At 34.1% G+C, this 27,353-nt stretch overlaps 1 protein-coding gene and 1 long non-coding RNA gene across 2 annotated transcripts in view; one reads left to right on the forward strand and one right to left on the reverse strand.

Moving 5' to 3' along the window:
• The window catches only part of LOC129233761 (store-operated calcium entry regulator STIMATE-like), a 37,609-nt gene extending 22,742 nt beyond the window's left edge, over positions 1-14,867 (reverse strand). Inside the window, exons 1-3 of the mRNA XM_054867740.1 lie at positions 14,768-14,867; positions 3,092-3,140; positions 1,883-1,978 (exon numbers count right to left, since the gene is read on the reverse strand). Coding sequence (XP_054723715.1) covers positions 1,883-1,978; positions 3,092-3,140; positions 14,768-14,867 — 245 coding nt within the window. The remainder of the gene's footprint in view (positions 1-1,882; positions 1,979-3,091; positions 3,141-14,767) is intronic.
• A 971-nt stretch (positions 14,868-15,838) lies between these two features.
• LOC129233760 (uncharacterized) lies at positions 15,839-24,516 on the forward strand. Its single transcript, XR_008581485.1, has 3 exons — positions 15,839-15,964; positions 17,814-17,888; positions 24,423-24,516. It is a non-coding gene; the product is annotated as an uncharacterized LOC129233760 (long non-coding RNA).
• The last annotated feature ends 2,837 nt before the right edge of the window (positions 24,517-27,353 follow it).

Here is a 27,353-nt window from a genome sequence, read left to right on the forward strand (position 1 = left end):
TCGAAAACTCGACAAGCCCAACACATATTTTTTGGCTTCGAAAAACGGAAGAAATAAATACAAACACACACAGTATTTTTGTAAAAAGGAAATTTAATTTACGCATGCTTTTTAAGACCAGATGTTTTTACATTAGTGATATCGGCTAACATATTCAAGTGTAAACGCAGTCTCTCAATGTCTAGGTCATTTTTGAAAAACTCAGTTGATTTTTCAAAATGTTCTCTTCTCTTTCACCTCTGTTTAATAAAAGCAAGCACTCTTGTTCAACTGCAATGACCTGTGTGCGTCCAGTTGATGTAAATCGCCCAATAATGCAAAATTGCACCAGTTTACAAACCTCAATGTATATTGCCTTGTAGTACAGTCAACTCCCGTCTTACGCGAGGGATGCATTCGAAGACCTCTCGCGTAGGTCGAATTTTCGCGTTGTGGAAAAGGGTATGTGTAAAATTTTTTATAAACGTACCCAATTATTTTAGACACTTGTAAACACCCCCTCAAACTGTTAAAAACCATCTCTTAACTAACTGTACATTACTGTCTCTTACATAAAGAACTGAATGTTTACTTGTATTTAAAAAAAAAACGTTTTATTCAACATAAAATACTGCTACGATGTACAAAATCAATGATTAATGGGAAAGAAAGAAAAAATAAATCGGTATACGGTAGACACAGTATATAGTAAGAAAAGCAAATGCATCTTTAGTTGTACTGTACAGTCGATCAATTAATGATATTCGTACACAATACATGAGCAGTTTCCATTTTCATAAATTTTTGCAAGACACTACTCGGTGAATTTTTACGGATTTCCTTTTCTTGACTTGTAATTGTATGTACGGAAGAATCACTCATACCTAATTCTCGTGCTACCTTCAACGCATTTTTTAGTTGACCATCAGCTTTTCAAGAAGCTCTAGCTTTTCTTTAATTGTCATGAAACTTTCTCTTTTTATCTTCACAAACTTTAGATGAAACAGCGCTCTTAGGTGTCATTATATTTCATTAACTTTCGCATTTAAAATGAAAAGGGAACTTCTACTCTCAGCGATGGTAAAAGGATAAAGATACATTCATGAAAAAAAATTTTTTAGTAACCAATAACAAAGCTGATACGAACACACCACGATTCCCTTCCAAGAATTTTCGTGTTGCGGTGAGGAATTCGCGTTAGGTCTGAATACTGGAGAAAAAATCGTGTTTATAGCTATTTCGCATAAGTAGCGCGAGTCAAATGTTTTCCTTTGGGATTTTGAAAGTGTGCGGCGAGCTGCCTTCATTGTTTTCATACTTCTTTGGTACACGTCGATTCCGAGGAAGGGAAGGATCATCATTTTGTGAAGGTTTTCTTTCAAACACGATTCCCAAAAGTATTCAAAACTATCACGCCTCCCATTTTATATACAAATCAAACTCTCATATATATTTTTCCAGATCAGCAACACTTAGGTGAGCGCGCCGCAGCGCTGCCCACTGGCAACAGACTTGACCCGTAAGTTCTCGCACTGGAACAAATTTTTACAGTACTCGCAGCACTGTAACACTATCATCATTCGCACCACTCGTTTTCAGTTAACCTGCTTACACAACCGTAATAATTATTTGTTTTGATTCATTACTGAATATATTTTACAAGGTAAACTATCTTCAAACAAGGAAAATAAAAGATAAATTTATGAGTTTAGAAAGCATAATGTAACTTAGAATTTTCTTGATTTATTGGGGGGGGGGGGGCTCTGCCCCCTCAAAAATATTTTTGAGTGGGCTCGGGCCCCCTCAAGCCCCATGGAGTCGGCGCCACTGTTCACTACAATATATATATGCAGTCTTTTTTTTTTTTTCAAACAGAAAATATGCATAGTATTTATAAATTTACCAAGTGCAAGGATCTCCTTGGAAAAATTCAGCTAAAAACACGTTAGCAAAATGAATAACCAGGGCTCCCATTCCTTGTTTAGACGTATCATAAAACCTGAAATTATCATTTTATTAATATTCATATAAATTTATGCAAATAAAAATACAGAAGTGATGATCAGCAATAGGCCCTTTGTATAACTACGAGGATCTTGGTGAATTTGCTAACTCCCAAAGAAGATTAAATTAAACTATTCACAGCACTGCAGTAACAACCTTTTCTGCCTTTAATTTCAATAATTACAACCCTATTGAAGTACAGTATAATTTGATTATCTGAGTGCAGATTGTTCATGCTCGTTCCTCCATAGAAGTAAAATTGATCTTAACGCAGTGACATTAGCAGGATTTTCACGGGAGGGGGGATTTCCCCCAAATGTGTATAAACATTTTCTTATCTAAAGGGATAAGAAATATTGAAAGTACCTGGGCATGGATAAGTATCCTTGTGATAGATTTACTGTGATAGATTTACCAGAACACAGCACATACAACATTTTTTTCTTCTACTAATGGGGGCTGCGTTTTAAGACTATTTAGCCTTTAGCAGACCTAGTGCAATCCCCTGATACGGTATCCAGTCTTTCATGTGCCATCATTAAGGCACAGATGTCAATGCCACGGGTTATTTGGATGCCCAGTTTCCACCAAATGGAGGCACCTGGGCTCTCTTTGATACGAAATTGCACTAGGAATGTAATTTTGCCGAGGGAATTCTAAGCCAAACGAATACCCAAGGAAACTTTACATGCCCCATAATCATATGACATGGGCGCTGATGATTTTCTGCATCTCAAAAATCGATCAAATGGCTACCCCAGGTTAGAACCTGAGTCCACAGGCATAGAAGGCCAGCGCCTAACCATCACGCCACAAGCCGACCCACATACAACGTACATGCATACAAAAAACATCTTTTATACATGTTTTAAGATTTTAAAGTAAAAGGGAAATCATTATTATAGAATGTCATAAATCTTTGCTGTTTCCTAGAAAATTAACATTTTTTCCAAATTTTACCTATGATAAATCCTCCAATGACAAAGTTCTATAGATATAGATAAGTTTTATAAATAACATTGAAAAGTTAACCAAAGGGAGGTTTTTTTTTAATGAGCACATTTGACCAAATGATCATGCATAATATACAATAAATTCCTTTACTAACCATATTAGCCAAGGCCTTCTTTGTCTCCTAGGTTCACAAAACCTTTTCACTAAAATATAAAATCAAACATTAAAAACATAGCAAAAAGAAAAATTATTTAAAAAATTAAATCATACAAAACACGTACAATCAATATTCCACCAAGATTAAAGACTATAAGCCTGTTCTGGCCACCATTAATCTTTTATGTGGTCTTCCTATATCTCTTCTGCTTATATTCCAAGGCTGCCATTAAATGCGGTTTGTACTCTTAATATTCTCTCCACCTGCTTCCACCATAATAAAATATAACATTAATCCATGGCAACCTAACACGTTGGCTGCTAACTACGAGATATATAACTCACAGATTGCTTTCTTTTTTAGGACACCAACTAAGGGTTATCTCATACTTGTTTACTTGCCATTTTAACGCAGTTATGATTAAACTTGGACTACATCAGTGATAATATCGATAGATGGCTTCTGAGAAAAGAACAAAAAACCAATGCTGGCTTGCACAAACAGAAAATGTATTAAAAACCGAAAAAAAAAAAAAAAAAAAAAATTAATTCAAATTCAAGATATAAAATGATATTTTATTGTTTGTAGAACTTCTGAAAACATTCTTCCACACAAAGGGCTGGCTTCTCTTTATAGGCTGGACAGAAATAATGAGATTCTCACCGTGTTTTTGTTTGTGTACATATACGACATGGTTTAGTCGGATGCTGTTTTTTTTCAGTAGGTGGTTTCATTTTTTATGCTTTTGATGATAATGAATGAGAATTAGAGTAGTTAATAATGTAATGTAATTAAATCAAAATCTCAATTTAGGTCAGATTTCTGAAAGTTGCTGTGGCAGTCAACGTGTTAAAAAACCTTCTACCTTTTGCCATGAAATTTTGGATTTCCTAACTTTCACTCGTTTACCATTCTCATCCATGCCTGGAAATACAACCCGTAAATGATTGGCTATATAAGAGTTCAACATTTTAGTGCTATCTCTTCCACTATTGACCATGTGCTGTTAGTCTAAAGGAAAATATAGCTTCTAAAGGAAAATATAGCTTCTAAAGGAAAATATAGCTTCTAATGCAATGAGATACTTGGAACGTGTCAAAGCACTCGGAATGCTCCAATGTTAGGAGGAACAGAGGTGACGCTTTTTAGGTACCGAGAATGGAGACAGTGCAGGATTTTGCATTTTCTGTCAAGAATATATTCCATATTTTTTTCTGAAATAAGACTGAATACTGAAGAAATAAAATGTTTCTTTCACATTCCTATATAAAACAATTTTGATTTTGGGATCATAATTTTTGGAAAAGGTTTTTTTTTTTTTTCGTGTACAATGCTTGAAGTACTTACAGAACAATTTTGGTAAAATTAGCTTACGTTGTAGACAGGATTGGATTTTGGACTGTCCAAAACTGGTTTAGGACAGGATAGGTGGTTTTTACCGTCCAAAGCTGTGCAAAAGTGTCCTGAACTGTCCACAAGTATGATAAAGCTAAGAGGTGTAATCGGTATAATCTAATCAATTTTTAGTTACTGCAATATTTGTAATGCATAAACATAAATATTAATGAGGCTTAATTAATGAGTATTTGATAATATTTTTCTCAAATGCTCATTTAAAAAATATTTTACTTAAAAAAATTGCCAATAACTTTATTACATATAAGCTAACTCATGTAACAGTTGGTAGAGTTATGAAAAGAAATTTACAACACTACCAAAACAACTAATTTCAGATTTCAGTTCCATTTATAACTCAGAGGAATGTTATTAAATGTGCAATAGTTGGGTGCAAAAAAAAAAAAAACTATTTTTATTTATTTTTTTTAATGGTTTTTGCAAATAAGGTTTAAATGAAGTTTTGAAGAAAATTATTTTTTAAATCATAACGGTTATAACACATAAACATAAAGAACAATAATTGATGATTAAATATATGCACTTGTATTTTAAAACATGAGCGATTTCTTTTTTGAGTTCATATTTTTAATATAATGCATTTTGTAACCTACAAAAAATAGCTTTCTTTTTTTTTTTTTTTTGAATTTAAGTCAATTAACTGCCCTATATTTTGAACATATGCATAAATGTTGAAAAATCCGATTTTTTAATGGAGAATTCAACTTCCAGTGGCGCTGACTCCATAAGGCCTAAGGGGGCCCAAGCCCCCTCAAAAATATTTTTGAGGGGGCAGAGCCCCTCCAAAAAATCATGAAAATTATTAGTTATATTATGCTTTCTAAACTCACAAATTTATCTTTTATTTTCCTTGTTTGAAGAGTTTACCTCGTAAAATACACTGAGTATAGAGTTAAAACAAATAATTATTACGGTAGTAAGCAGGTTAACTGAAAACGAGTGGTGTGAATAATGATAATGTTACGGTGCTGTAAGCACACTTAGACTTTGTCCTAGTGCGCAAACTTATGGGTCAAGTCTGTTACCGGTGGGCAGCGCTGCAGCAGGCTCATCTAAGTGTTGCTGATCTGGAAAAAATATATGATGGTTTGATTCGTATATTGAATGGGAGGCGTGATAGTTTTGAATACCTTTGGTAATTGTGTTTAAAAGAAAAACCTTCACAAAATGATGATCATTCGCTTTCTCGGAATCAACGTACACCTAAGAGGTATGAAAACAACGAAGTCAGCTTACTGCACACTTTCAAAATCCCAAAGGAGTACTACAAGGCACTTTACACTGAGGTTTGTGAAATGGTGCAATCTTGCATTATTGGGCGGTTTGCATCAACTAGACTCACACAGGCCATTGCAGTTGAACAAGAGTGCTTGCTGTTTTCAAACAGAGGTGAAACAAATTATGAAAAATCAATCGAGGTTTTCAAAAATGACCTAGACATTGAGAGACTGCGTTTACACTTGAATATGTTAGCTGATATCACGAATGAAAAAACAGCTGGTCTTAAAAACATGTGTAAATTAAATATATTTTTTAGGAAATACTGAGCGTGTTTGTATGCATTTTTTCCTTTTTTTCAAAGCCATAAAATATGTGTCAGGCTTGTCGAGTTTTTGGGGCACTAATGTTGATTATATAACTTTAAAATGCTTTAAAAAAACTTTAAAACTCACTATTTTTCATCTCAAATTTAGAAAATTTATCACGGCAAGAAACCCTGGAACGTCTCCCCCCCCCCAATACTTTTTAAAAGTCAGCGTCTACGGGAGTGCTTTCCATGCAAGTCAAGTGCTCTACCTCATATCAGCCTATATCTATAGCACTGCACGGCTCCCCATAAAATAGAACAAAAAAATGTCCCTTACTAAGACAAGTGACACAATCTAGTTGAACCAGAAAATTTGTATACCAATTTTTAGATTGTTTTACTTTGAAAATGCCATGTCACATACTGTTTGTTTAAATTATACACACCAGAAAATATGGCATTTTCAAGGTACAAAAATCTGACCTTCATTTGGGGGGGGGGGGGACCTCCGTAGGATTTGACAACCCCCTAAACCCCCAATAATTTTTGCAAGTCGGCACCCCTGTCAACTTCTATGTAATTGGATTAAAATCAGTTGAAAAAAATATTACATATATATATATATATATATTTATACTTGTGAATGTTCACACTGGATAATTATTATAAAAAAAATATAACTTTGACAGAATTTGTTCTGTTTTCGATATTTTCTTACAAGATACAGTCTCTCAAAAAATGTAATGTTGAACATTTTTGGACACAAGGCTTTTGAGCAGGATGGTAAAAACATTGCCAACCCTGCTTTCATTTGCACTCATGCATAAGTATAGGAAAATTTAGTTACAATTATCAAAAAAAAAAAAAACATGCATACAAACTGAAAATTTTAATTAAGAACTCAACTTCTATGTAACTAGATTAAAATCATCTGTATAAATAAGTCTACTGCTCACATTCAATAAATGTTCAATATAAAACATTACTTTGATACATTTTATTCTATTTTTGGAGTTTTCTCACAAAATACATTTCTCTAAGAATATAGTTTTAGACACTTTCGGGCAGTTTTGGACACAAGGGATTTGGACAGGATAGTATAAGGGTTGTCCAAATGAAAAGTGGATGCGTGCAATTATGTCAGTATGAATGATTCGATTACAACATCACTGCACAAGTATATAAAGAGTGGTATGAGTTATGCATCCTAGATGACGTTCAGCGGTGAAACCTGTCTGCAGTAGAGGAAATGGTACAAAAGGAAAGTCATGCTATCCATGAATGCCTCCAGATTGACATGGGATCTGCCAAGACCGGGTCGAGCACAAACATAGCGATCACAGATGATTCCATTGCCTTCAATAATGAAATGATCAAAGCTAATAAAAGGATTAAGACCCGTGAAATCGGTGACGAACTCAACCTGAGTAAAGGAACAGTTCACACTATCATCCAGGAAACCCAAACGACAAAAACAAATTCGGTTGGGGAGTATTGGAGCACTCCCTGTATAGTCCGGACTTGTCACTCTGTGATTGCCACATCTTTGGACCACTTAAGAGAGCATTACAGGAGAAACTTTTCTATTTGGACGATAAAGTGAAGGAAGCCATGCAGGACTTTCTCGGGAATCAGCCCCGATCTTTCTACAGCAAAGCCATTGACCTACTGCTGCAACGCTGGGACCTGTGTTTCAATGCCCACAGCAATTTCTTTTGATTTACATTAAAAGTGTTATTTTTATTCAACTTGTTCAATTTCATTTGGGCAACCCTTATAAAAATCAGAGTTTTTACCATAATGTCAAAAACTTTGCCAACCCTGGTTGTAGAACATCCACACAGTTATACATGGAATACACCCAGTAGCGGATACAGCCGGCGGGCAACCGGGCATTTGCCGGGTGGGCCGGTCATGCTTCGGGCCAATCAACTAACAGCAAAGTCTTTCAGGCTTGTCTACTAACAGCAAAAGATAAATTTTGCGCGCATATGTTTAGAATAACGCAAATTTGCAAAACACAGCCTCAGTTCCTCTTTACGCATGAGCTAAAGCTTGCGGGTGGAGGGAGCTAGGGCCGTCACCAAGAGGGGGGGGGGATTTCTAAACTGGGGCTGCCTAGGGCCTGATTACCACATTGGCTGACTAGGCCTAGGCCGCCATGTTCCTAAGAGGCCCCAATTTTGTTAAACAATCATGCATAGCATTGCAACGATATGAAAAATACATGTATATTTTAAAAAACAAAAATATATGACTTATTAATTGGAACAAAACTTCTTTAAAGGGAAATTTTTAATAATTCTGCCGGTAACGAATTTACTTGGTCATGATTAAGAGGGGGTCCAAAGGGGATTCATAAATGCACATAAGTGATTTATACATAAATGTGTGATTAGACAAAGAGGCCTCCAAAAGTGCATTCATGCTTTGAAAATGTAAATCAAACATATTCGTGAGGGGCAGAGACTGATCCAGACAGAATTCTCGGAGGGGGTCATTTGAAAAGAAACGATGCTTTGGAAAATTTTTGAATTTTGCAAATATCAATATAGCCCACCTTTAACTAGAGCATTTTTTAAGGAATTTTCCCTAGGCATGCAAGTTTAACATTAAGGCTGTATCCTAACCAATAAATGTCCCCTTTTCTGAACAAACGTGTGCATGCATCGTCGCCCCTAAGTGGTATTCCTGTAATCAGTACTGTATTCTGGAGGCGACTGTATAGCACTTTTAATGTAAAAGAAGCCGATATGAACTAACCGTAAGTATAATATAAGCTCCGAAGTAAAGGGGGTTCGGGGGATTCTCCCCCGGAAAATTTTCGAATTTGTAGTCTTAAAAACGCATTTTAGACGGTCTTTGGTAATGTAAGGGGAGAAAAGGTTCGGTGGCGCTCCTCTGTCTATTTTTCGAAATAGTAGCTCTAAGAATGCAGTTTTAAACGATCTTTGACAATGTTAGAGGGAGGAGAGATTTGGGGGCACATCAAAGAAAATTTTCCTGATTAGTAATCTTAGAAATGCATTTTAACTGTCTTTCGTAATATTAAGGGCTTGGGTGTGACCCCCTCTCCCCCGCCCATTTTTTGAAACTGAAATCTTAAAAACGCAAGCATTATCCTCAATAATGTTAAGAAGAGGGGGGTCCGGGGTTTCTCCGGCGGATTTTTTTTTTTTTTTTTGCCTTTGTAGAGTCAAACACGCAGTTTAATAAGTGATGATACGTGGAGGAAAAATTCGAGGGCCCACACCAAGAAATTTTTCTAATTTGCAATCTTAAAGATGCATTCTAATTATCTTTGGTAACGGTAGGGGAGAAGAGGTTTGGAGCGCTCCCCTGAAATTGTAGCTCTAAAAAGGCTGTTTTAGACGATTTTTGGTAATGTTAACGGGAGGAGAGCTTAAAAGTCCCATCCTAGGATTTTTTTCCAATTTATAGACTTAAAAACGGATTTTAGACTATGTTTGGTAAAGTTAGGAGTTAAAGAGATTCTGAGGTCCACTCCCAAATTTTTTTCAAAATTGAACTTATTAAATTGCAAATGTAGGCAATCAATGATTCATGAATAACTTATAGAGGACCAGCAATTTTTCGAAATTGAACTTCCAGAAATGTAATTCTTGAAGACTTTCAATGATGTTAGGGAGGGAGGAGTTCTCCCCCGGAAATATTTTGAGACTCAAGTGCTTAAAACAAAATTCAGGCCGATCTTAAACGATGTTGGCAAAAATGAGAGGTGGGAGACCCTCTCCTGGAAGCTTTTGCAGGTTATTTTTTAAAACGTGGTTTGTAGACGATCTTTGGTAATATTAACAAGAGGAAGAGGAGTGGTTTGGAGGGTTCCATATTAAAAAGGGAATGAAGAATAATTACATAACACTGCATAAAGCCAGGTTAAAACTTAAATCAAATTTGAATTTAATGCGCAATCATTAAATGTATGACTTTTTGTCGGACACTTACTAACACATATCCCTTTTCTTTCCCCTCAAGGGAGCAGGGCCTGATTACTGTGTAGGCCAACTAGGCCCCCATCTTCCTAAGGGGTTCCAAATTACTTCAAGAATAATGCATAGCATTATAATCATAAGAAAAGTGTATGTATTTTTAAAATAATAAAAAAGTAATGACTTGTCAAAAGGAAACACTTCTTTAAAGGAAATTTTTTATTCATTCTGCCAGTAGTGAATTTACCATGTCAAAAGTATAAGAGGTCTTAAAGGGGATTCATAAATGCTCATGATAAATGATTTACATAGTTCTGTGAATCTGTGATAGACAAAGGGGCCCATAAAAATACATTTCAACGAGCCTCAAACCTGTAAATCAACCACTGCATTCTGCTATATAGTCTTCAGGGCCTCCAAATTATTGTGGGCCTGGGCCTCAATTTTAATTAGTCGTGCCTTGCATGGGGAAGTAAACACATATAACAAGACAAGCCCATTATACTAATTGAACCCAAATATATGGTATACACTTGATATTTTTGAAATTTTCGTGGAGTGGCCATGCCCTCCCAACCTCTGGCATTGTTTCCATTCTTGTTCGACTTCACATGAATTACAATAAAGTTTTTTTTTTTTTTTTTTCAATTTAAGCTAGGAAAGGGGGTTTACAAAATTATACTTGAAACTTCCTCCAGGGGTCTGTCCAGGATTTTTCACAGGGTCCGTTTTTTGTGAAAAATCAAATAATTTTGTGAAAAATGAATTAATTTTGTGAAAAATCAAAGAATTTCGCAAAAAAAAAAAAAAAAAAAAAATTTTGTTAAAACGAAATTTTAGAATTTAGAGATGGCACAAACTGCATCAATTAAACTTAAAGTTGAGTGTTTTCCTCTTCTACGTCGAGAAAATCATTCTGGATTTTTTTCCTGATATTTGGCGGGGGGGGGGGGGGGGCATCGCTCTTTCAAGTATCAATATTTATCTACCATTCTACATTATGTTAAATCATACTAGATATATTTCTGTACAGTACTTAAAATAATTGTAACAAAAATATAAATAAATAAAATAAAATTCAGAAAAGGGTTTAGCATTCAACTTTTTGACCCAAGACACTCTTAAAAAGCACAGAATTTCGTTTAAAACTTTTTATTTTAACAAAAATAAAAAGATATTTCAAATGTTTACCTCTTACCAAAGCGTAATAATCATCAAAAATTCTAAGTGGTGATAATTTTGAAGATGGTAACCCTATCTGAAGCGATCATATTTTTTCCTCACCCTTTCTATCCCTTTGCAGTTCTAAGTTCATTTCGCAGATATATATTATTATTGTTTATTAAATTATGAGGGGAGAAAAGTGCTTACCAATGCCTTTTCAGAAAAGTTTACAACAACACCGCTGCTAATTAACTGTGATAAAACAAACAACCATTATATTTATTTGGCAGTAGCAATTATTTATCGCTTGCAGGAGCATCCCAAGAGTGCCGTTTTTTTTTTTTTTTTTTTTCAAAATTAGCCGATTTTGTATAAGCTGATCCCTCTAATTTGACTTAAAAAAAGGTTCCAAAAATTATCGGTTTATACACAGAAATATGCGATATTTTGCTTTCAGATTTGCTCTTTCAATAAACAATTTGTGACAGGTCCGATCTTGTTTATCAGAATTTTGTGAAGGGTCCGTTTTCTTTGATCGGGATTTTGTGAAAGGTCCGTTTTGTTTGATCGGGATTTTGTGAAAGGTCCGTTTTGGTTGATCGGATTTTTGTGAAGGGTCCGTTAACGGACCCAAATATCCTCTGTCCAGACCCCTGTCCTCAGTGTGTTTTCATGGCTCCCCGCCGTTGTTTTTATATTCTTGTTAGACTTCGAGTAATAAGGATTTTTTTATATTTAGCTCTAAGAAAGGTTTTTAACTATTTGAAACTTCTCAGGGTGGATATGGCCCCCGCTCATTGTTTTCCTTATTGTTAGAACCTTTATGTACTATAAGGGAAATTTTTTGCATTTTTGCTCAAAAAAAGGGGATTTTAACTATTCTTGAAATATTCTCGGTGGGATCCGCCCATGGTGAGGGGGCCTCCAAATTAATGTGGGCCTAGAGTTTAGGCCTTTAGTTAGTCGGGCCCTGGGGCTGCCAATACAATTTTTATAGTCTTAATAAAAAACAAATTAATTAATTAAAAGGAAAAAAACAGGGAAACCTTAACAGTCGTAAAAAGTTAAAATACTTTTGGTCTCTTTGATGCTTTTATTTACAAATGACAATTTACTATTGCTTACAACAAGGGCCGATGTGAGGTCATGTCAACTTAGTAGGAGAATAGGGGCCAGGCTCGGAAAAAAACTAGTGCAGAGGGTAAGATATCCTAATGGTGAAAGGTGTAGAAGGGGGGCCTGTGAAAAAATTTACCTATGTCATTTTTTTTCCGGATCCGTTTTTGCTCTTGGAGACCCTGCTTATAACAATTGGAATAAAAGTGACAAAATATTTTTTTACCCAAAATTATTTTTAAAAATGCAATCTTAAAATACCATTGAGGAGCATGAAAGACTCTACATTATTAAGATTATCAAATCAAAGGCCAAATTGTGAGTTTCAAACATTTTTTAACGAAACAAAGTATTCTGTACGCTGTACAAACTCATGGTTTCGGGCCCCTCAGTTTAAAAAGAAAATAAGTTGATAAAAACCAGCATCGAAAGAATTCCGGTGGTCTCCAGAACCTCCCATCCAATCCTAATATCATCGAAGATTGTGTAAAATTTAAATTTTTGGACTTCAATTTTGAATAACTTCATAAAAGAACAGCCGAACCTCTCAAATTTTTTTAACGTTCTCAATTTAAAACTGTGTTTTTAAATTAACAGTATCAAAAAGTTTCTGGGAAAGTGCCCCTTCCCCTCCTCTCTCTCTTGGCATCATCAATTAAGAATGTTTTAAATCTCGTTTTTAGAGCTTAAATTTCGAAAAAATTTTGTGGTGAGCCTCTTGAAAACTCCTTTTCCTAACATCACTGAAGGTTAGCAAAAATTTCGTTTTCGGAACTTAACTTTCCAGTAACTGCCGGTGCCCTGGTCTTTACCAAAAAAAGGCTCTTAAGATTTCAATTTGAAAATTTTCTGGTGGATGGCCTCAAAATCTATCTCGACTAAAAATCACCATCAAAGATCTTCTAAAACTGCGTTTTCAAAGCTAATATATTTTAAAAAATTTCAGAGGCGTGCCCCCGGAACCGCTCTTCTTACCATATACTCGAAGATAATTTAAAATTCTGTTTTTGGATTTTCACTTCCGAAAAATTGCAGCAGGAGAAACCCTAACCTACGCTTCCCTAACATCACCAAATATTGTCTGAAATTGAGTTTTTAAGACTACAATTTCGAAAATTTTCTGGGGGAGAGAACCCCCGGACTCCTCTATTTCAGACTCAATGTTAATCTTTCCATTAAGTTTATATTTGCTATTACTTTAATGACTCCCAGAAGTTAGAAAGCTTAGTCCACTCTCTCTTCTTGTATTGATAGATGCGTTTGAGAAAAAAATTAAGGGGCTGCCAAACTTGTACCCGACCCCTCCCACCAGGTTTTTGACCTCACATCGAGTTTGGAGGTCGTCAGGGTATGGCAATACAAAAAAGAGAATAAGCAGGAAACAGCAGTCCTCGGCTGGAATTGACTGAGCTGGCGGTGTATTCCATGTATTTCTGCCTTAGCCCTGGCTATATGAAGGTAACTTACTGAATATTATACAGTTTGTTCGTCAATGGTATCATGGATCTCTTTCTTCTTTCTACATAACTTTTCAAACAATGTTTTTCCTCTGCAACTTAACTCTTATTCCCCAAGGATTGACAAGAGTTTTTGGTCAGGTATAATTTTATTGCATGAATTCTTTAGCTAAAAGCATTGAAAAGGGTGTTTGAAATTCGGCCCTGATGTTGGATATGCTGGTGCATATATCAAAGCAATAGACCCTCTAACCTCTATCCTGTTCAATCACTATTCACTAATCATGTTTTTTAATCACAAGTTCTAGACCACAACTTTATTGCTAATAAACTCAAAACAGGACGTTTTTGCCTGAAAACACTTTAGAGCACTTCAGCTTTAATAAGCGGCAATGCTCATTTCACCCGTTGATACAAAGAGGAAAAGCAATAGTGGTCATAATTAAATAATGGTAAACTTAGTATTAGTCAGAAATTTAAGGTAAAAATAAGTCGGAAATTTTTTATCCGGGGCATGGTAGCATGGTATCGTTTGGCAAAATTAGAACAAATTGGCGCCTTAACCAAATAGTCAAGTTTTTTTCACCCTGGACAAAATATCATTTTGCCCTTTTAGTCAACTTTTTATCAGAAAATTGAAATTTCTAAACTAAAAATGCTGAATGTAAAAATAATAAATCAAGATGTTGATTCTTCATTGTTTCATTTAAGGACATTTAATTTAAAGAACAGCCTTCAAATTGGTATATTTGTATTTCAATGCAACTGAAGAGCTTTATCTTTATTCAAACCTTGGACAGTCTGGATATGTTTAGTGCCTGGGTAAAAAGAATTTTTTAGATGTAACCAAATTTCAAATAAAACACTTGCGCGTTTATAAGAAAAAAAATTTCGCATAAAACGAGTTGTTAGAAAATAAACCTGAAAGGAAAAAAAAAGGGGGGGGGGAATATGCAGCACACATAAAAAAACTTCTCAGTAAAATTTTATCATGGTAATTTAAAACTGAATCAACGACTACTTTAATTCAAATTGTACTTACAAACTAGACATGTAAATGCTAAACATGCCAGTATTCCTTGGACTAACCATCCAAAAGAATTAGTTAAGGCACCATGGGTACAATGTGGTTCAGAATCCATTGTAAAAGTTTTTTTTTTTTTTTTTTTTATATCAAGAGTCGAAATAGCTGTCTGTAGCAAACATTTCGGCCTAATTCTGGCTTGACTAAAACAAATCGTAAGGGGTCAGTAACATTCTCAAATTCTACATTTTTGTCCACGAATACATCATTTTCATTTCGCTTGACGGAAAACATGAAGTGCATGCAAACTTCATAAGATTTCATCTAATATCAGTCACACATCCATAAACATTGAAAAAATTAAAAGTAAATAAGTGGACGTAGAGTCGAGTTGCAATTTATTTTCATCACAAAATCAGGGTGCGTTCGACGAACCTCACCGGTTAACCAGTAAGTAACTGGTTACTTACCGCAGCGTTCTATGATCAACCGGTTACCTCACTGGTTACCATTCTAAGCAGTTGATTGGTTGATTGGAGCACGTGATCATTAGTTGTCACGTGATTAACTAACCGGTCGCTCTCGGTCGTGCTCATCGAACGCAACCTCAGTTTAAATTTCTCATCGGTATAATTTCCCAGAATAAAAATGTTTGGAATAATTCATATTTTTGAAATACTGAATAATTCTTCAACTTTATAAGTCAGTTTTTGAGAAATAATACATCTGTTCTTTGCATCTATCGGCTGTAGCAACTACTACGCAGCATTCAACTCTAATTGGATAAGACGTTGAAAGTATCACTTATTTGCAAGAGACTCGCTTTTGTTTGGCGCAAAAATTTAGTTCAGTGGAAAATGTATGGTTCGCGACAAATAGCAAAATCTGAAACTACGCCAAATTACTGTAAGGGTTGCTATCAAATTGCAGAAGTGTAGAGGAAGCGTTGAGCAAGTAGACAGTAGGCAAATATATGGGAAAATTTGGAACTTTCACTTTCACTACCAAGATTTTATTTGCTTATGATTTTTCTGTTTCTTGTTTTGCTTGCTCTTGAGCGTTAAATATTTTGTTTTTCGTGAAGGCTCCTTTTTTATTTTTTTAGCAATTATGTGATTCAAATTAGGGAATTAAAAATTGCTGTAGAATATTCTCCGTCTGTGCACCTATTTGGCAAAAATTTTAAAGATATACATGGTTTTTCTACTTAGCCAAGTTAGTATTTTGTAGTTACATTTTAGTTTTAAAACTTTTTTTTCAAGAAAAAGTTTTATTTTTTAAATCATTCACAGCCAGCAGTTTACGTTGTTCAAACATTTTTTTTCTGTGTGAAATTTTGAAAGTTTTAGAATGAAAAAGCATCTACTTTTATTTTTACCTTGTTGTCCAGGGAAGAAAAGTTTTAAAATTACTGGCATGAAATTCTTGTACTCATACACGATTTTTTGCTGCGTTATTTGAACGAAGTATTCTACTCTTCTCATTGAAAAAAAGAAGTTGGTTGAAAAGTTTCAGATACTAAAGAGAAAAAAAAGACCACTTTTAAAAAATAAAACTATGTTTCTATTGTTATTAAAAAAAAAGTAAGTCAAAGAAATTGTAACAGGATGTCTGTGGATGGCCTGTGCCCAGGAGATCCTATAGCTCTTCAGCCTTCACTCTTGGATGTAAAATTACTTCAAAACCCAGTGGTTTGCACAGAGCAAATTTTTTTTATAGATTTCAAATAAATTTTTATTTTTTGAAAAAAATAAAGATTTTAAGTTTAAAATTCGCATAAATTGCCTATTCAAGAGATGAAATAAAATTAGCACCTAAAATTTGGTACAAGTTGAAAATAAAATCCCGAAAGTGACCTTCTTCCAAAAAAAAAAAATGTATTGCATTTAATATGTGCTTGTTATTTATGGTGGGTCATTATTAATATATTTAATTATATGCCGATGAAGTAATCAATTCAGAAGCAATAATCGTTACTGCGATTTGTTCATATCTTTTTTAAACAAATTATTTTAGGTTCCTTTTAGCAAGATAAGTTTAAATTATATTTATTGAATAGGTAGCTAATATTAAATTCTTTAGCACTGATTTAGGGGAGGTAACTTACTGCTTAAATGCTTGCTTCCTTAGTTTTAATTGAATTTTTATTAAATTATTCGTTAGCAAACAATATTTTTCTTTTTAAAATAACAAATGACATTGTTAGTAAATATCTTTACAAAATTAAACTGTTTATTAATACTAATAAGTATGTATAGATCTTATATTCATTTTTAAGCTGAACATATTTTTTATAGTATTACTTTTTTTTCCTAATGTCGATTTTTCCGGAATGCCTAAAAGGACCAGGCAAGTGCTATTGAAAATCTGGTGACCCCCGAATTTGGCGGCATGCTAATAATGTGGGGTGATACGGTAATTCTTAACATTTTTGCTGCCCCTAAGAAACTTCTCCTCAATCAAATAATCTTGCCTATTGGTAGAAGCAACTCAGTTTCAGTGTTAATCAGTTAGACAATATTTTTTAAAACCAAGTATAGGGTGTAGTATTTTTGATCGTTTAGTTTCCCTTTTTTTACATTTAGGGCTTAACTTAAAAGCGTTTAAAGGATAAATTAGAATTTATCTAAGCAGTGTAATATTTAATGCATCCATTATAAATTACCTCTTTTTCAGAGGCAGTGAGAAGTCAATGGATGTTAGTGACAAAATTTAAAAAATGGAGATAGCCAGTACAAATGATAAGAAAACTTCTCATCTGCTTTGGGGCAAAAAATAATACTAGTAGCCCTAGCATGATTTAGAAATTTGTTTTATGAAAGCCTAGCTAGGATCTGAACTTTAACGGGATTCACTCGAAATTTTAGATAGTCCACTTACATCTCTTTGCTTCTCAATGCCTCATTTCTTCTTTTTTCAGTTTCTTGTAATGCCATTTCTGTGTTTTATTCTTTTCATTTGAATTGCAAAAAGTCGAATCAATTTGTTTAGGAACTATAGTAAGTATGAAAGAAAGTTTAGTATTTTATGTTGAAAAGAGACTTAATAAAGGGAATTTTTTTAGGTTATTACAAATAAATACCAGAAGAAATGATGTTCCTTGAAACCTTATGTTAAAAAATGGAATCAACCAGTAAAGGTATATTTTATGAAGTGTAGTTTTATGTTGCTTATATTTTATTGCTAATATAAATTGTATACCTGCCAATTTTTATAAGTTCTACACCGTTGGCCTGATATTCTTTGCTTATGAAGTCTTTTTAGATGAACACAGGGCCGCGCCAAGCCTGATCGGGGCCGTCGTGCAAATGTCTTTTGAGCGCCTTTATGCTCTGGCGTTCGAGGAAAATATAGTGAACACCAGAAGGGAAATTTTGTAGACAAATATAAAACGAAAAAAAAAATACGTTTGGAATTTAGTTTATACAAAATAAATGTGGGAATATTTAATTTCGCAATACAGTGTACGTTTTTGCTTCATATCTCGAAATTAATCCGAGTTTAGAAGCTCCTCTGAATTGCTATTAATGTGTTTTGGAGGAAGAAAATATTTAAATATCTAAGTTAAAGCCACTTTGAATATCTATCTAATCTCTAAGCGATGAACGATTAATAAACTTTTATGCCTGTCAAAACATAACAGGAGCAGTGGCCCAACTAGAAAATAGTTTTAGGGAGGGGGGCACAAATTGAAAAAAAAAACAGGGTTCGTACGCTCCGGGAATTCCGGGAAAACCGGGAATTGTCAGGGAAAATGACACTGTCAAAAATGTCAGGGAAAAGTCAGGGAGTTTTCAAATTTTGTCCTCCAAATTTTTTTTCCCATTTTTTTTTCCCAAGGAATTAAGTACCATGAGATCTAGTCTTCGTTTTTATTGTGATTTCACGAAAAAAATTGTAAATTTTTATCTAAACCGACGCTGGCACTTAAAAACTGCGATCGAGAAATGAACGTTTTTTTTTTTTTTTTTTCACAACGAAAAATGCGCCAAAAGAGCGAAGATTTTCTTGCATGGAGTCAGTGAGGGGAACGCATTTCTTTCTACTGCCTAAAGTTTTAGATGGGTTGCCACAACATTCTATTCGGTTCAGGGTTCGTACGCTCCGGGAAAACTTGGAATTATCATGGAAAATGACATAGTCAAAAATGTCAGGGAATTTTCCAAATGTGTCCCCAAAATTTTTCTTTTCCCAATTTTTTCCCAGGGAATTTGGTTTTATGAGATCTAATCTTCATTTTTATCGATGTATTTAAAAAAAATTGTAACAATTTTAAAGCAATGAAAAAAGTGGCGACCCAAAAAATCTTCAGCAGCCGCCATTTTTGGCTCTCAGTAGTTCCCAAGGGAAAAAAATTCAGGTGAACAGCAATTATGCACAAACTCAAAAGGAGAGAAGACAATTTACTGCTTCGGAAGCACAACCTGTAGATGGGAAGGTCGATCGGGGAAAATAGTTTTTTTTTTTGATCGGAAAATCATTTCAACTACGTGTGAAACGTAGTCGCCATCTTTGGTCATTCACAAGATAGATGTAGATACGATCCTAAAATGCCTAAGTTTCTAAAAACAAAGCAGAATTGGATGTTTTCTTTAATTGAAAACTGATGAAAATAACAAAAAATGGTCTACAAATTGTTTTTCTATTGTTATTTAAAATAATTTTTTTGAGAAATGAAAAAAATTGTTCTTAAAACTTAATCTTATCCTCATTGCCTCGGACGCAAATGTGATAAAAACTTTTCAATGAATTGTAGTTTCATGAAGATTAATTATTTTTTAATTATCTTCTTGCGACAAATTAAAAAAGTTATTTCTTATTTTCGGGCATAGCCGCCATATTTGGTCATTCCCAAGATGGAAGTACGCAAGACTTTTTAAGTGCCTAAGTTCCCGAAAACGGCATTGGATGTTAATTGCAATGCAAACTATTGAAAACAACACAAATTGTGCCTTTTTTTCCGGATAATTTGTAATTATTTTCTGGAAAAATGCAAAATTTAATCTTCATAACATTTTTTTGTTTTAATTGATTTAGACTCTTATGGGTTAAATACTGACTATTTTGCTTTTATTGTATCCTTTTAAGGATTATTAATTATTTATTACTACTTTTATACTACAAATCCAAAAATCTACTTATTATTTTTAATTTTTCACTTTGTCGCCATATTTGATCGTTTGCACAATGGAAGTAGACTTAAACTTCCAGAAACAGAATTGGATGTTTATATCAATGAGGTAACATTGAAACTAACATTAAAATGTGCAAAAAAGTTGTGAATTTTTGAAAATTAACTAATACTTTCTGGAAAAGAAAATTTGAAATTTTAATGTAAGCATCCTTTAATATGTGAAAAAAAAAAAATATTATTGGCATTGGCCTATGATCGGCGGATGTTGATTTTTGTTACTATGCATTACATGGTATGCCAATTGATGCAACAAGTTAACCATATTTATATTAAAATTTAGCTTTGCATTTTGCTCAATATGTTTTTGTGTAACCTACTTATAAGAAAATAAAAAGTATTGTAAACCAAAAGTGGATGCTAAAAGGTTGCTGCAGGATTACAGCAAAACGCTATAATATTATGCGTGACATCAAAAAAACGCTAAAATAAGTTGAAAGTACTCTGTTTTCAACAAATAGTAAACAAATTAAAACAATTTTGAACAAAATGTTTAAAAAAAACTTAAAATTTTAACAGAGAAAACAAAGGAAAAAAAAATCCAAGTTTTTTTTTTTTTTTTTTTAATCTAAGGGGAGAAGTTTCAGTTCTTCTGCATTGCTACTTTAAACAATTTTAATTATTTTGAAAATATTACTATTTAAACTTAAATTTTTAATGAAGCGAGTAACCTGGAATTTTCTAAAAAACAACCTGGAAAACCTGGAAAAGTCAGGGAACTTTTTTTAACCAAAAGTGTATGAACCCTGAAAAAATATATCTCTTTTAATAAGAGGGGTCCGGGGGTTCTTCCCGGGGAAACTTTGAAACTTGTCGTTTGAAAAACGCCATTTTAGACGGTCTTTGCTGGTATTATGTGGGGGGGGGGGGGGAGGTACAAGGAACTCCGCGGGAATTTATAGAAGTTGAAGCTTTAAAACGTAATTATAAGTCATATTTATTAACATTAGAATAAGGGATGGAACTCTGAGATTCTACCAGATCCTTTTTTTCTATAGATAGAAATCGATTCCTTTTCCCCCCTTCAATGTTTCGAAATTGAACTTCCAAAAACACAATTTTAGACAATTTTGAAGATTTTTACAGTAAAGGATTTCGGAGCTCCCCCGCAAAATTTTTCAAAATTAAGGTCCTAAAAACCTAAGCAGTATTCTATGACATTAAGAGAAATTGGTGCAGAGGTTATTCTAACTTAAAGTTTTCGTAAATCATCTTTGAAAATCGTATTTTTTTATTTTTTAAGAGGAGGAGGTTCGGAGTCCCTTGCCCGAATATTTTTCGAAATTGAAGTCTTAAAAACGTGATTGTAAGACCATATTTGGTAACATTAGGGCCGGCAATCTTTCGAAATTGAAGCTCTAAAAACGCTATTTTAAGTGATTTTCAAGCGATGTTGTTTCGTATTCGTGAGCTTTCACTAAATTTTCCGAAAATGAGGATCAGGAAACGAATTTGAGATGCTCCGTAATGCTTTTAGCGAGGATGGGATTCGAGGGAGTTGCATTTTGAAAACTTTCTTATTTTCAGGCGATCAATAGAAAAAAAAAGAAATAGGACGGAGGAGGAGTAGGAGTACCAATTAGCTTAAACTATTGAGAATTTTTAACTCGAAGATTTCATTTTAAAAGTATTAGGTTTTTAAAAAAATAATAAAGTTTTACCCCAATATCATTAATTTTTTCTTATTGAAATCTCTTTGTTTTCCAAAGACGCGTCCCCCCCCCAATAGTAAATATTTTTGAAAAGTATTCAACTAAGCATTCTGGACAAGAGGGGGCACGGGGCGGTGCAACCAGAGGGGTGCCTTGTGGACTCCTACCCCTTCAGGTTGCACCACGGAACAGGAGGGTGCAGAATATATTCCTAAATTGAAGGATATAATTGTAGAGGATATTCCACTTCAAATCTGAAACTGAAATTTACCGGTGAAACGAATAATTCTAAAATCGTTAATCGGCATTAAATTCACTATCTAAAACAAACACATTGTCCAAAGCTCTTTCTTTAATTTAATGCACAAATAGTTGAAGAAAAAGGAGGGGGGGGGGAGTGGTGGAACTGAGTATTTATGGTCAAGTCGTTACTTTTCGGAACTAAAAAGTTAATCTAAATTATTGTCTACAATATATGTATATATTACGCACCGGTAAATAATATGCAAATGCATTTACCATATTTTTTAATGTATGATAACATGATGCAGTGAATATACCAAGAACAATAGTTAACAATCACAAAAAAGACATACTGCAGGAATTATAATATACCATATTCTCCGCAAGAACCAAAATGAGGAATAGCAAATTTTTTGCGTTGCTTCGTATGCTCGTAACCTTGTGAGATTATAGATATTCATGGCTCCACACATGAATGCAGGCATTAATTAGCATCATGTGTTTTCAGTGCAAATAGCATATTTAGACACAACAAGGCAATAATTTTTCCTTATAGATAGGCAGCAAGGAGAATAGCTTGTTTTAATAAGCAGTATAATTTCCCCGCTACTTTTATAGATGTAATGAAAAGTCCAATTTTATTTTTTTGGTTGAAGATTTTTCCTTTCATTTGGAGCATTTTTTATTGGTAGAGCTCGGCGCCTTCCTGACTCTGGCGCCGTTGTGCGCCGCACGACCTTGCACATAGGGACGGCGCGGCCCTGGATGAACACAACAATTTTTTTACTTCAACCAACAAACATTCAAACCACAAACTAAATACATTGGGAAAAATGAGTTCCTCAGAATTCATTATCCTGATGAGTTCTGAGAACAATTTTCTGGGTATCAATTGCATATGATGACATTTTATTTGATATTGCATATAACAGGGCTGTCCAACTGCAAAGAGCCCACGGGCCAGAATTCCAGTCACTGATCACCTGGCGGGCTGCAGTTTGAAAAGTTGAACAGTAACCTCTTATCTCTTATACAATAACAATTAATAGTTGAAAATTATAAAACAATGAAACACAAGGATTATAAAACAATTTGCTTACATTTTAACGGGAAAACTAAGGCCTATCTGCCTTCTTTTCAAAGGGCAGAAAAGCCAACATCAATGTTTTACTTCATATCCAGCAAAGGCCGTAGAGTCAGTCAGGGGGGGGGGGAGTCATTATTTTTAACCAATTGCAGGCAAGTTTTGCTTATTTGAAATGCTTCTCTCTTCCCTCCCTGTCTCCCTCTGCCAACACGAGGCAATACTATTTCTAGGAATTCGTTTGAACACCAGCGTGGAGGGTAGGATTACTTGACCTTGACCTGTAGATGTCCTGTACCTTTTTCTTCCAATACAATGAAAGGAGTAAAAGAGCGATCAAGAGGAAATTTTGGGGACTCCGGCTTGATCAAGAATGGTAGTCTCGGATGCTTCTTAATACCATAAAATGTCGAAAAAAGAAATATGCTAAATAAGAAGTTGGCGGGCCGCCAGTTGGACAGCCCTGCCATATAATATCAATGATTTGCACTATTCGCCAACTTAAATAATAATTTTGTGCATAATGCTTTACTTGACATTAAGTAGATCTATATAAATAAAAAATAAAACAATGAATATATATGTGTCTATGTTCCCTACACAGATCTACAGTTTATGTCAGATGTCAACCAAATTTGGAAAAAAATGTCCAATTTTATTTATTTTAGTCTCATTCAAAAGCTTACTGAAAATATCCCTGAATTATATTTACTTCCTCCAGATTTTTAAACCACCAAGGCTGTAAAATCAGCAGGAGAAAAGTTATAAGAATTTTTAAGTAAAAGTGAACAAATAAAGTTCTTGCTTATGTTTTGGGGCTTTTCTTGTAATCAGGGGATTTTAATTTTTTCCTTTTTGGTTATTTTTCTGCAATCTGTTGGGAAATTTTATGGATTTTTTTTCTGTTTTTATTTTAGCCTGATTGTTGATCATGCTTCACTTGACATAAATTGTATTTTTGAATTTATGTCAAAATAAGCTAGAAGTGTAACAATTATGTCAATCAATTGTTACACTTCTAGCCCGACGCCACAGCTAGAAGTGTACAATATTTCCCAGTGTAATGTATTTAAAATTAAACCATGGTTCAGCGCTGTTTTGCTATTGTATTTTATGTTTTGGTAATTACAAACAGATGTGCTAAATATGACTTAGATAAAAGAAAAAAATAGTGATTTTCCACAATATTGGCTTCCAAAGCAATTTTGATGCTATGTTTTCTTTTCCAAAATATTTAATGGAAGTAATTAGTTATCTGTATCTCAGTACTTATAACACTTCATTTGTATTGAAAAAATGGAGCAGTTTCTCTTTTTGTAATATTCTCCACTTTCTTGACAATCACTTTTATTACCTCTCTAATTCAGCAAAGCACTACTTAAGACAAAAACTTATTGTTCAGAACTTAAATTTTTCTACTTAAGTGTGAATAAAATAGGAAGTTATATCTCCATGAACCATGAATTCTACTGATTGTTATCATGGGTTCATTTCTGTTTTCAGCTTCCCAAGATGGTTCTGATCCTGATTTCAAATGGGTTGATTATCTTGAGGATACTAATTCTACTCCAGCTCCATCAGAAGCTTTTATACATGTAAGTTCTGTATTATGGGTAAATGTTCTCATTTTCTGTGAAAAATATTTGTAATTGGACATAAAAAACAGGGCAATAGAGATATATCACAGTAGATTTCTATGTTTATAAAGAAAACGAAACTTTTTTACCATTTACAGAGATCAGTGCTGTTGCTGTAGCAGAAAGTATACTGTTGAATCTTTCACTTTAGTTGCATACCTTCATTAAAAAAAAGAGAGAGATTCTATGGAATATAATGTGCAACTTAAATTAAAATATTGAAACTAGATATTAAGAATTTTCCTGAAAATGCGTGTCATATACAAATACAAATACAAAGGTGATGACCAGCAACAGGCTCTTGGCCCAGCTAGGCTGGTCCTAGGAAATTTAGTATGACAGGGTTAGATATGTATCTATCCATAAAATATGGCAAATTATGGTGCAGGGGGTCCCAAACTGGGTGCCGCAAGAATTGGCAAGGGGTGCTGCAAAGTGTCTGGATTTTTGTCAGTTCTCCCCAGGCTTTGGAAGGCTTATTAAAGAAACATATTACGAATACAGCGACAACATTGAATTTACTGGAGAAAGAAGCTGTACTAGTTTAGTTTCCCAAGTTTTCGATTTCTGAACCTTTTGTAATGCGACAATTATAAAGTCTTAAGACTAGTTATTTTGCCATTCGCTGTAAGTGCAGGACTCATAGTCCTCCTATATTTCCTATATTTTCACAATTTGTCATATATTCTCCTATATTTTCTCACTAACTCTTATACTTTTTTCGGCGGATGTTAAATGTTATCCAAAAGTGCAAAAACCTTTGATCCATTTTTTTCTTCTTTCTCCCCGGCACTGTGCTCTCGTATATCTTTAATGTTGGCATATGTACTAAACTTCTGCTTGATTATTTTTATGAAATATACAAAATATAGATGACTTTACTTGCAACTTTTAACTTGTTTTCAATTGATTTCTCTTGCAATGGGTTTACTTTTCGTAATTTTAATAGTATAAAATGTTAACTTTAAGTGTACTGCTGTAAGGATTTTAAAGCTTTTAATTTTATCACATATAATCTTACATGTAGTTCAAATGGCCGGTTGTAACTCCAACGATTGAGTTTGAAAATGCCATGTACAAATTTTGGTACCTATTCAACTTTGAGTATTTCAAATGTTTCAAAGCTTGTAGCTCACTGAAAAATGTAACTATCTCAATGAAAAAAGTGTAATTTTATAGAATTGTGTCTGCTTTTTTCAAATATGTACTTATTTGTATGTAGATGTTCCGAAAATTTCAGAAATTGTTCTTAATTGTTCTTCCAAATTATCGCAATTTGCGAGAATTTTAGATTTTCTTCTAATTTTAAGAAATGTGCAGAATTTCTGCAAAATTCTATCTTGAGTTGGAAGGTATTTGAAGAAAATCCGCAGTTTTTACAGATTTTCTGCACCACAGTTTCTGCAGATTTTTTGCACTGTAGTTTCGCAGATTTTTTGCACTGTGGTTTCAGCAGATTTTCTGCAGAAGATAAAATTTCCTTAGCTGAGCGCTCAAATTTCTCCTCCTTCTAACATCATCAAAGATCGTTTAAAACTGCATTCTTTTTGAAAAATAGACAGGGGAGTGCCACTGAACCTCTAATCCCCTAACATTATCAAAGATCGTCTAAAATGCATTTCTAAGACTATAAGTTCGAAAATTTTCCGGGGGACAAACTCCCGGAACCCTCAACTTCGGAGTTAGTATCATACTTACGTCATTAGGTTCATAATACTTCCTCTTAAATCAGCAGTTCTATACAATTGCCTCAGAACAAACAGTGCTGATTACAGGAATACTACTTGGAGGCGATGATATATGCACACGTTTGTTAAGAAAAGAGAGAAATTATTGGGAAGGTTCTTTATCCTTGACATTTACCTTAAACTTGCATACGTGGCCTTTATGGAAAACTTGTGTCTCCTAGTGAAAATTCCTTAAAAAATGCTCTAGTTAAAGGTGGGCCATATTGATATTTGTAAAATTCAAAAATTTTCCAAAGCATCGAACTTTTCCAAATGGCCCCCTCCGAGAATTATGTTGGGATCCGCCCCTGGCGACTGCCCCCGCACTTTTTTCATCATCAAAGATTGCCTCAATGTTATTTTAATTTCAAAACATTCTGGGTGAGATTACCCGAACGTAACCAGATATTGTTTAAAATTTCAGTTTTTTAAACTTCAATTTTGAAAATCTTGTGGGAGAAAATCTCCGAGCACACTCCCTCTTTCCTTTAAATTCAAAGATACCTACATTTGCATTATGAAGAAGCCAGTTTGAGGAAAAAAATCTCTCTAGATAGCATAAAATTGCATTTTTAAGACTCCAATTTAGAAAAAAAAAAATCTTGATCTTTTTCTGAAGTCCCCAAAGGAAGTTCAAGACTAAATTCTTAGGATTTCATCCATTCAAAAAAAAAAGGAGAACCTCCAAACTCTTTCGTTCCTCTTGAAGTCAATAAAAGAGAAGTCTGAAATTTTATTTCACAAATGCCGGATCAATTGGTCATTAGGTCATTAAACCACGGGCTCTCCAATATTTCTTAACAACACAATTAAAATTAGCAAGTGTGGTGCAATCATCCAGATGAGCAGCGTCCATGACTTGTCCAGAGTTACATGAAGTACAAGTCGGTGAATTCATCAGGTGGAAACGGTACAAATAGGCATTGAGACAATCGTGTCCTGTTAAAAGTCTGAGAACAAGAGAAGTCTGAAACAACATTTTTAAAGACATTTAAAAAAAGTTTTAAACTTTGCAAAATTTCTGGGAGCGAACCCCAAACCCTTTTTTAAGTTTGAAAAAGATGGCTTTA

This window comes from Uloborus diversus, unplaced genomic scaffold, assembly GCF_026930045.1.
Source record: "Uloborus diversus isolate 005 unplaced genomic scaffold, Udiv.v.3.1 scaffold_701, whole genome shotgun sequence".
Lineage (NCBI taxonomy): Eukaryota > Metazoa > Arthropoda > Arachnida > Araneae > Uloboridae > Uloborus > Uloborus diversus.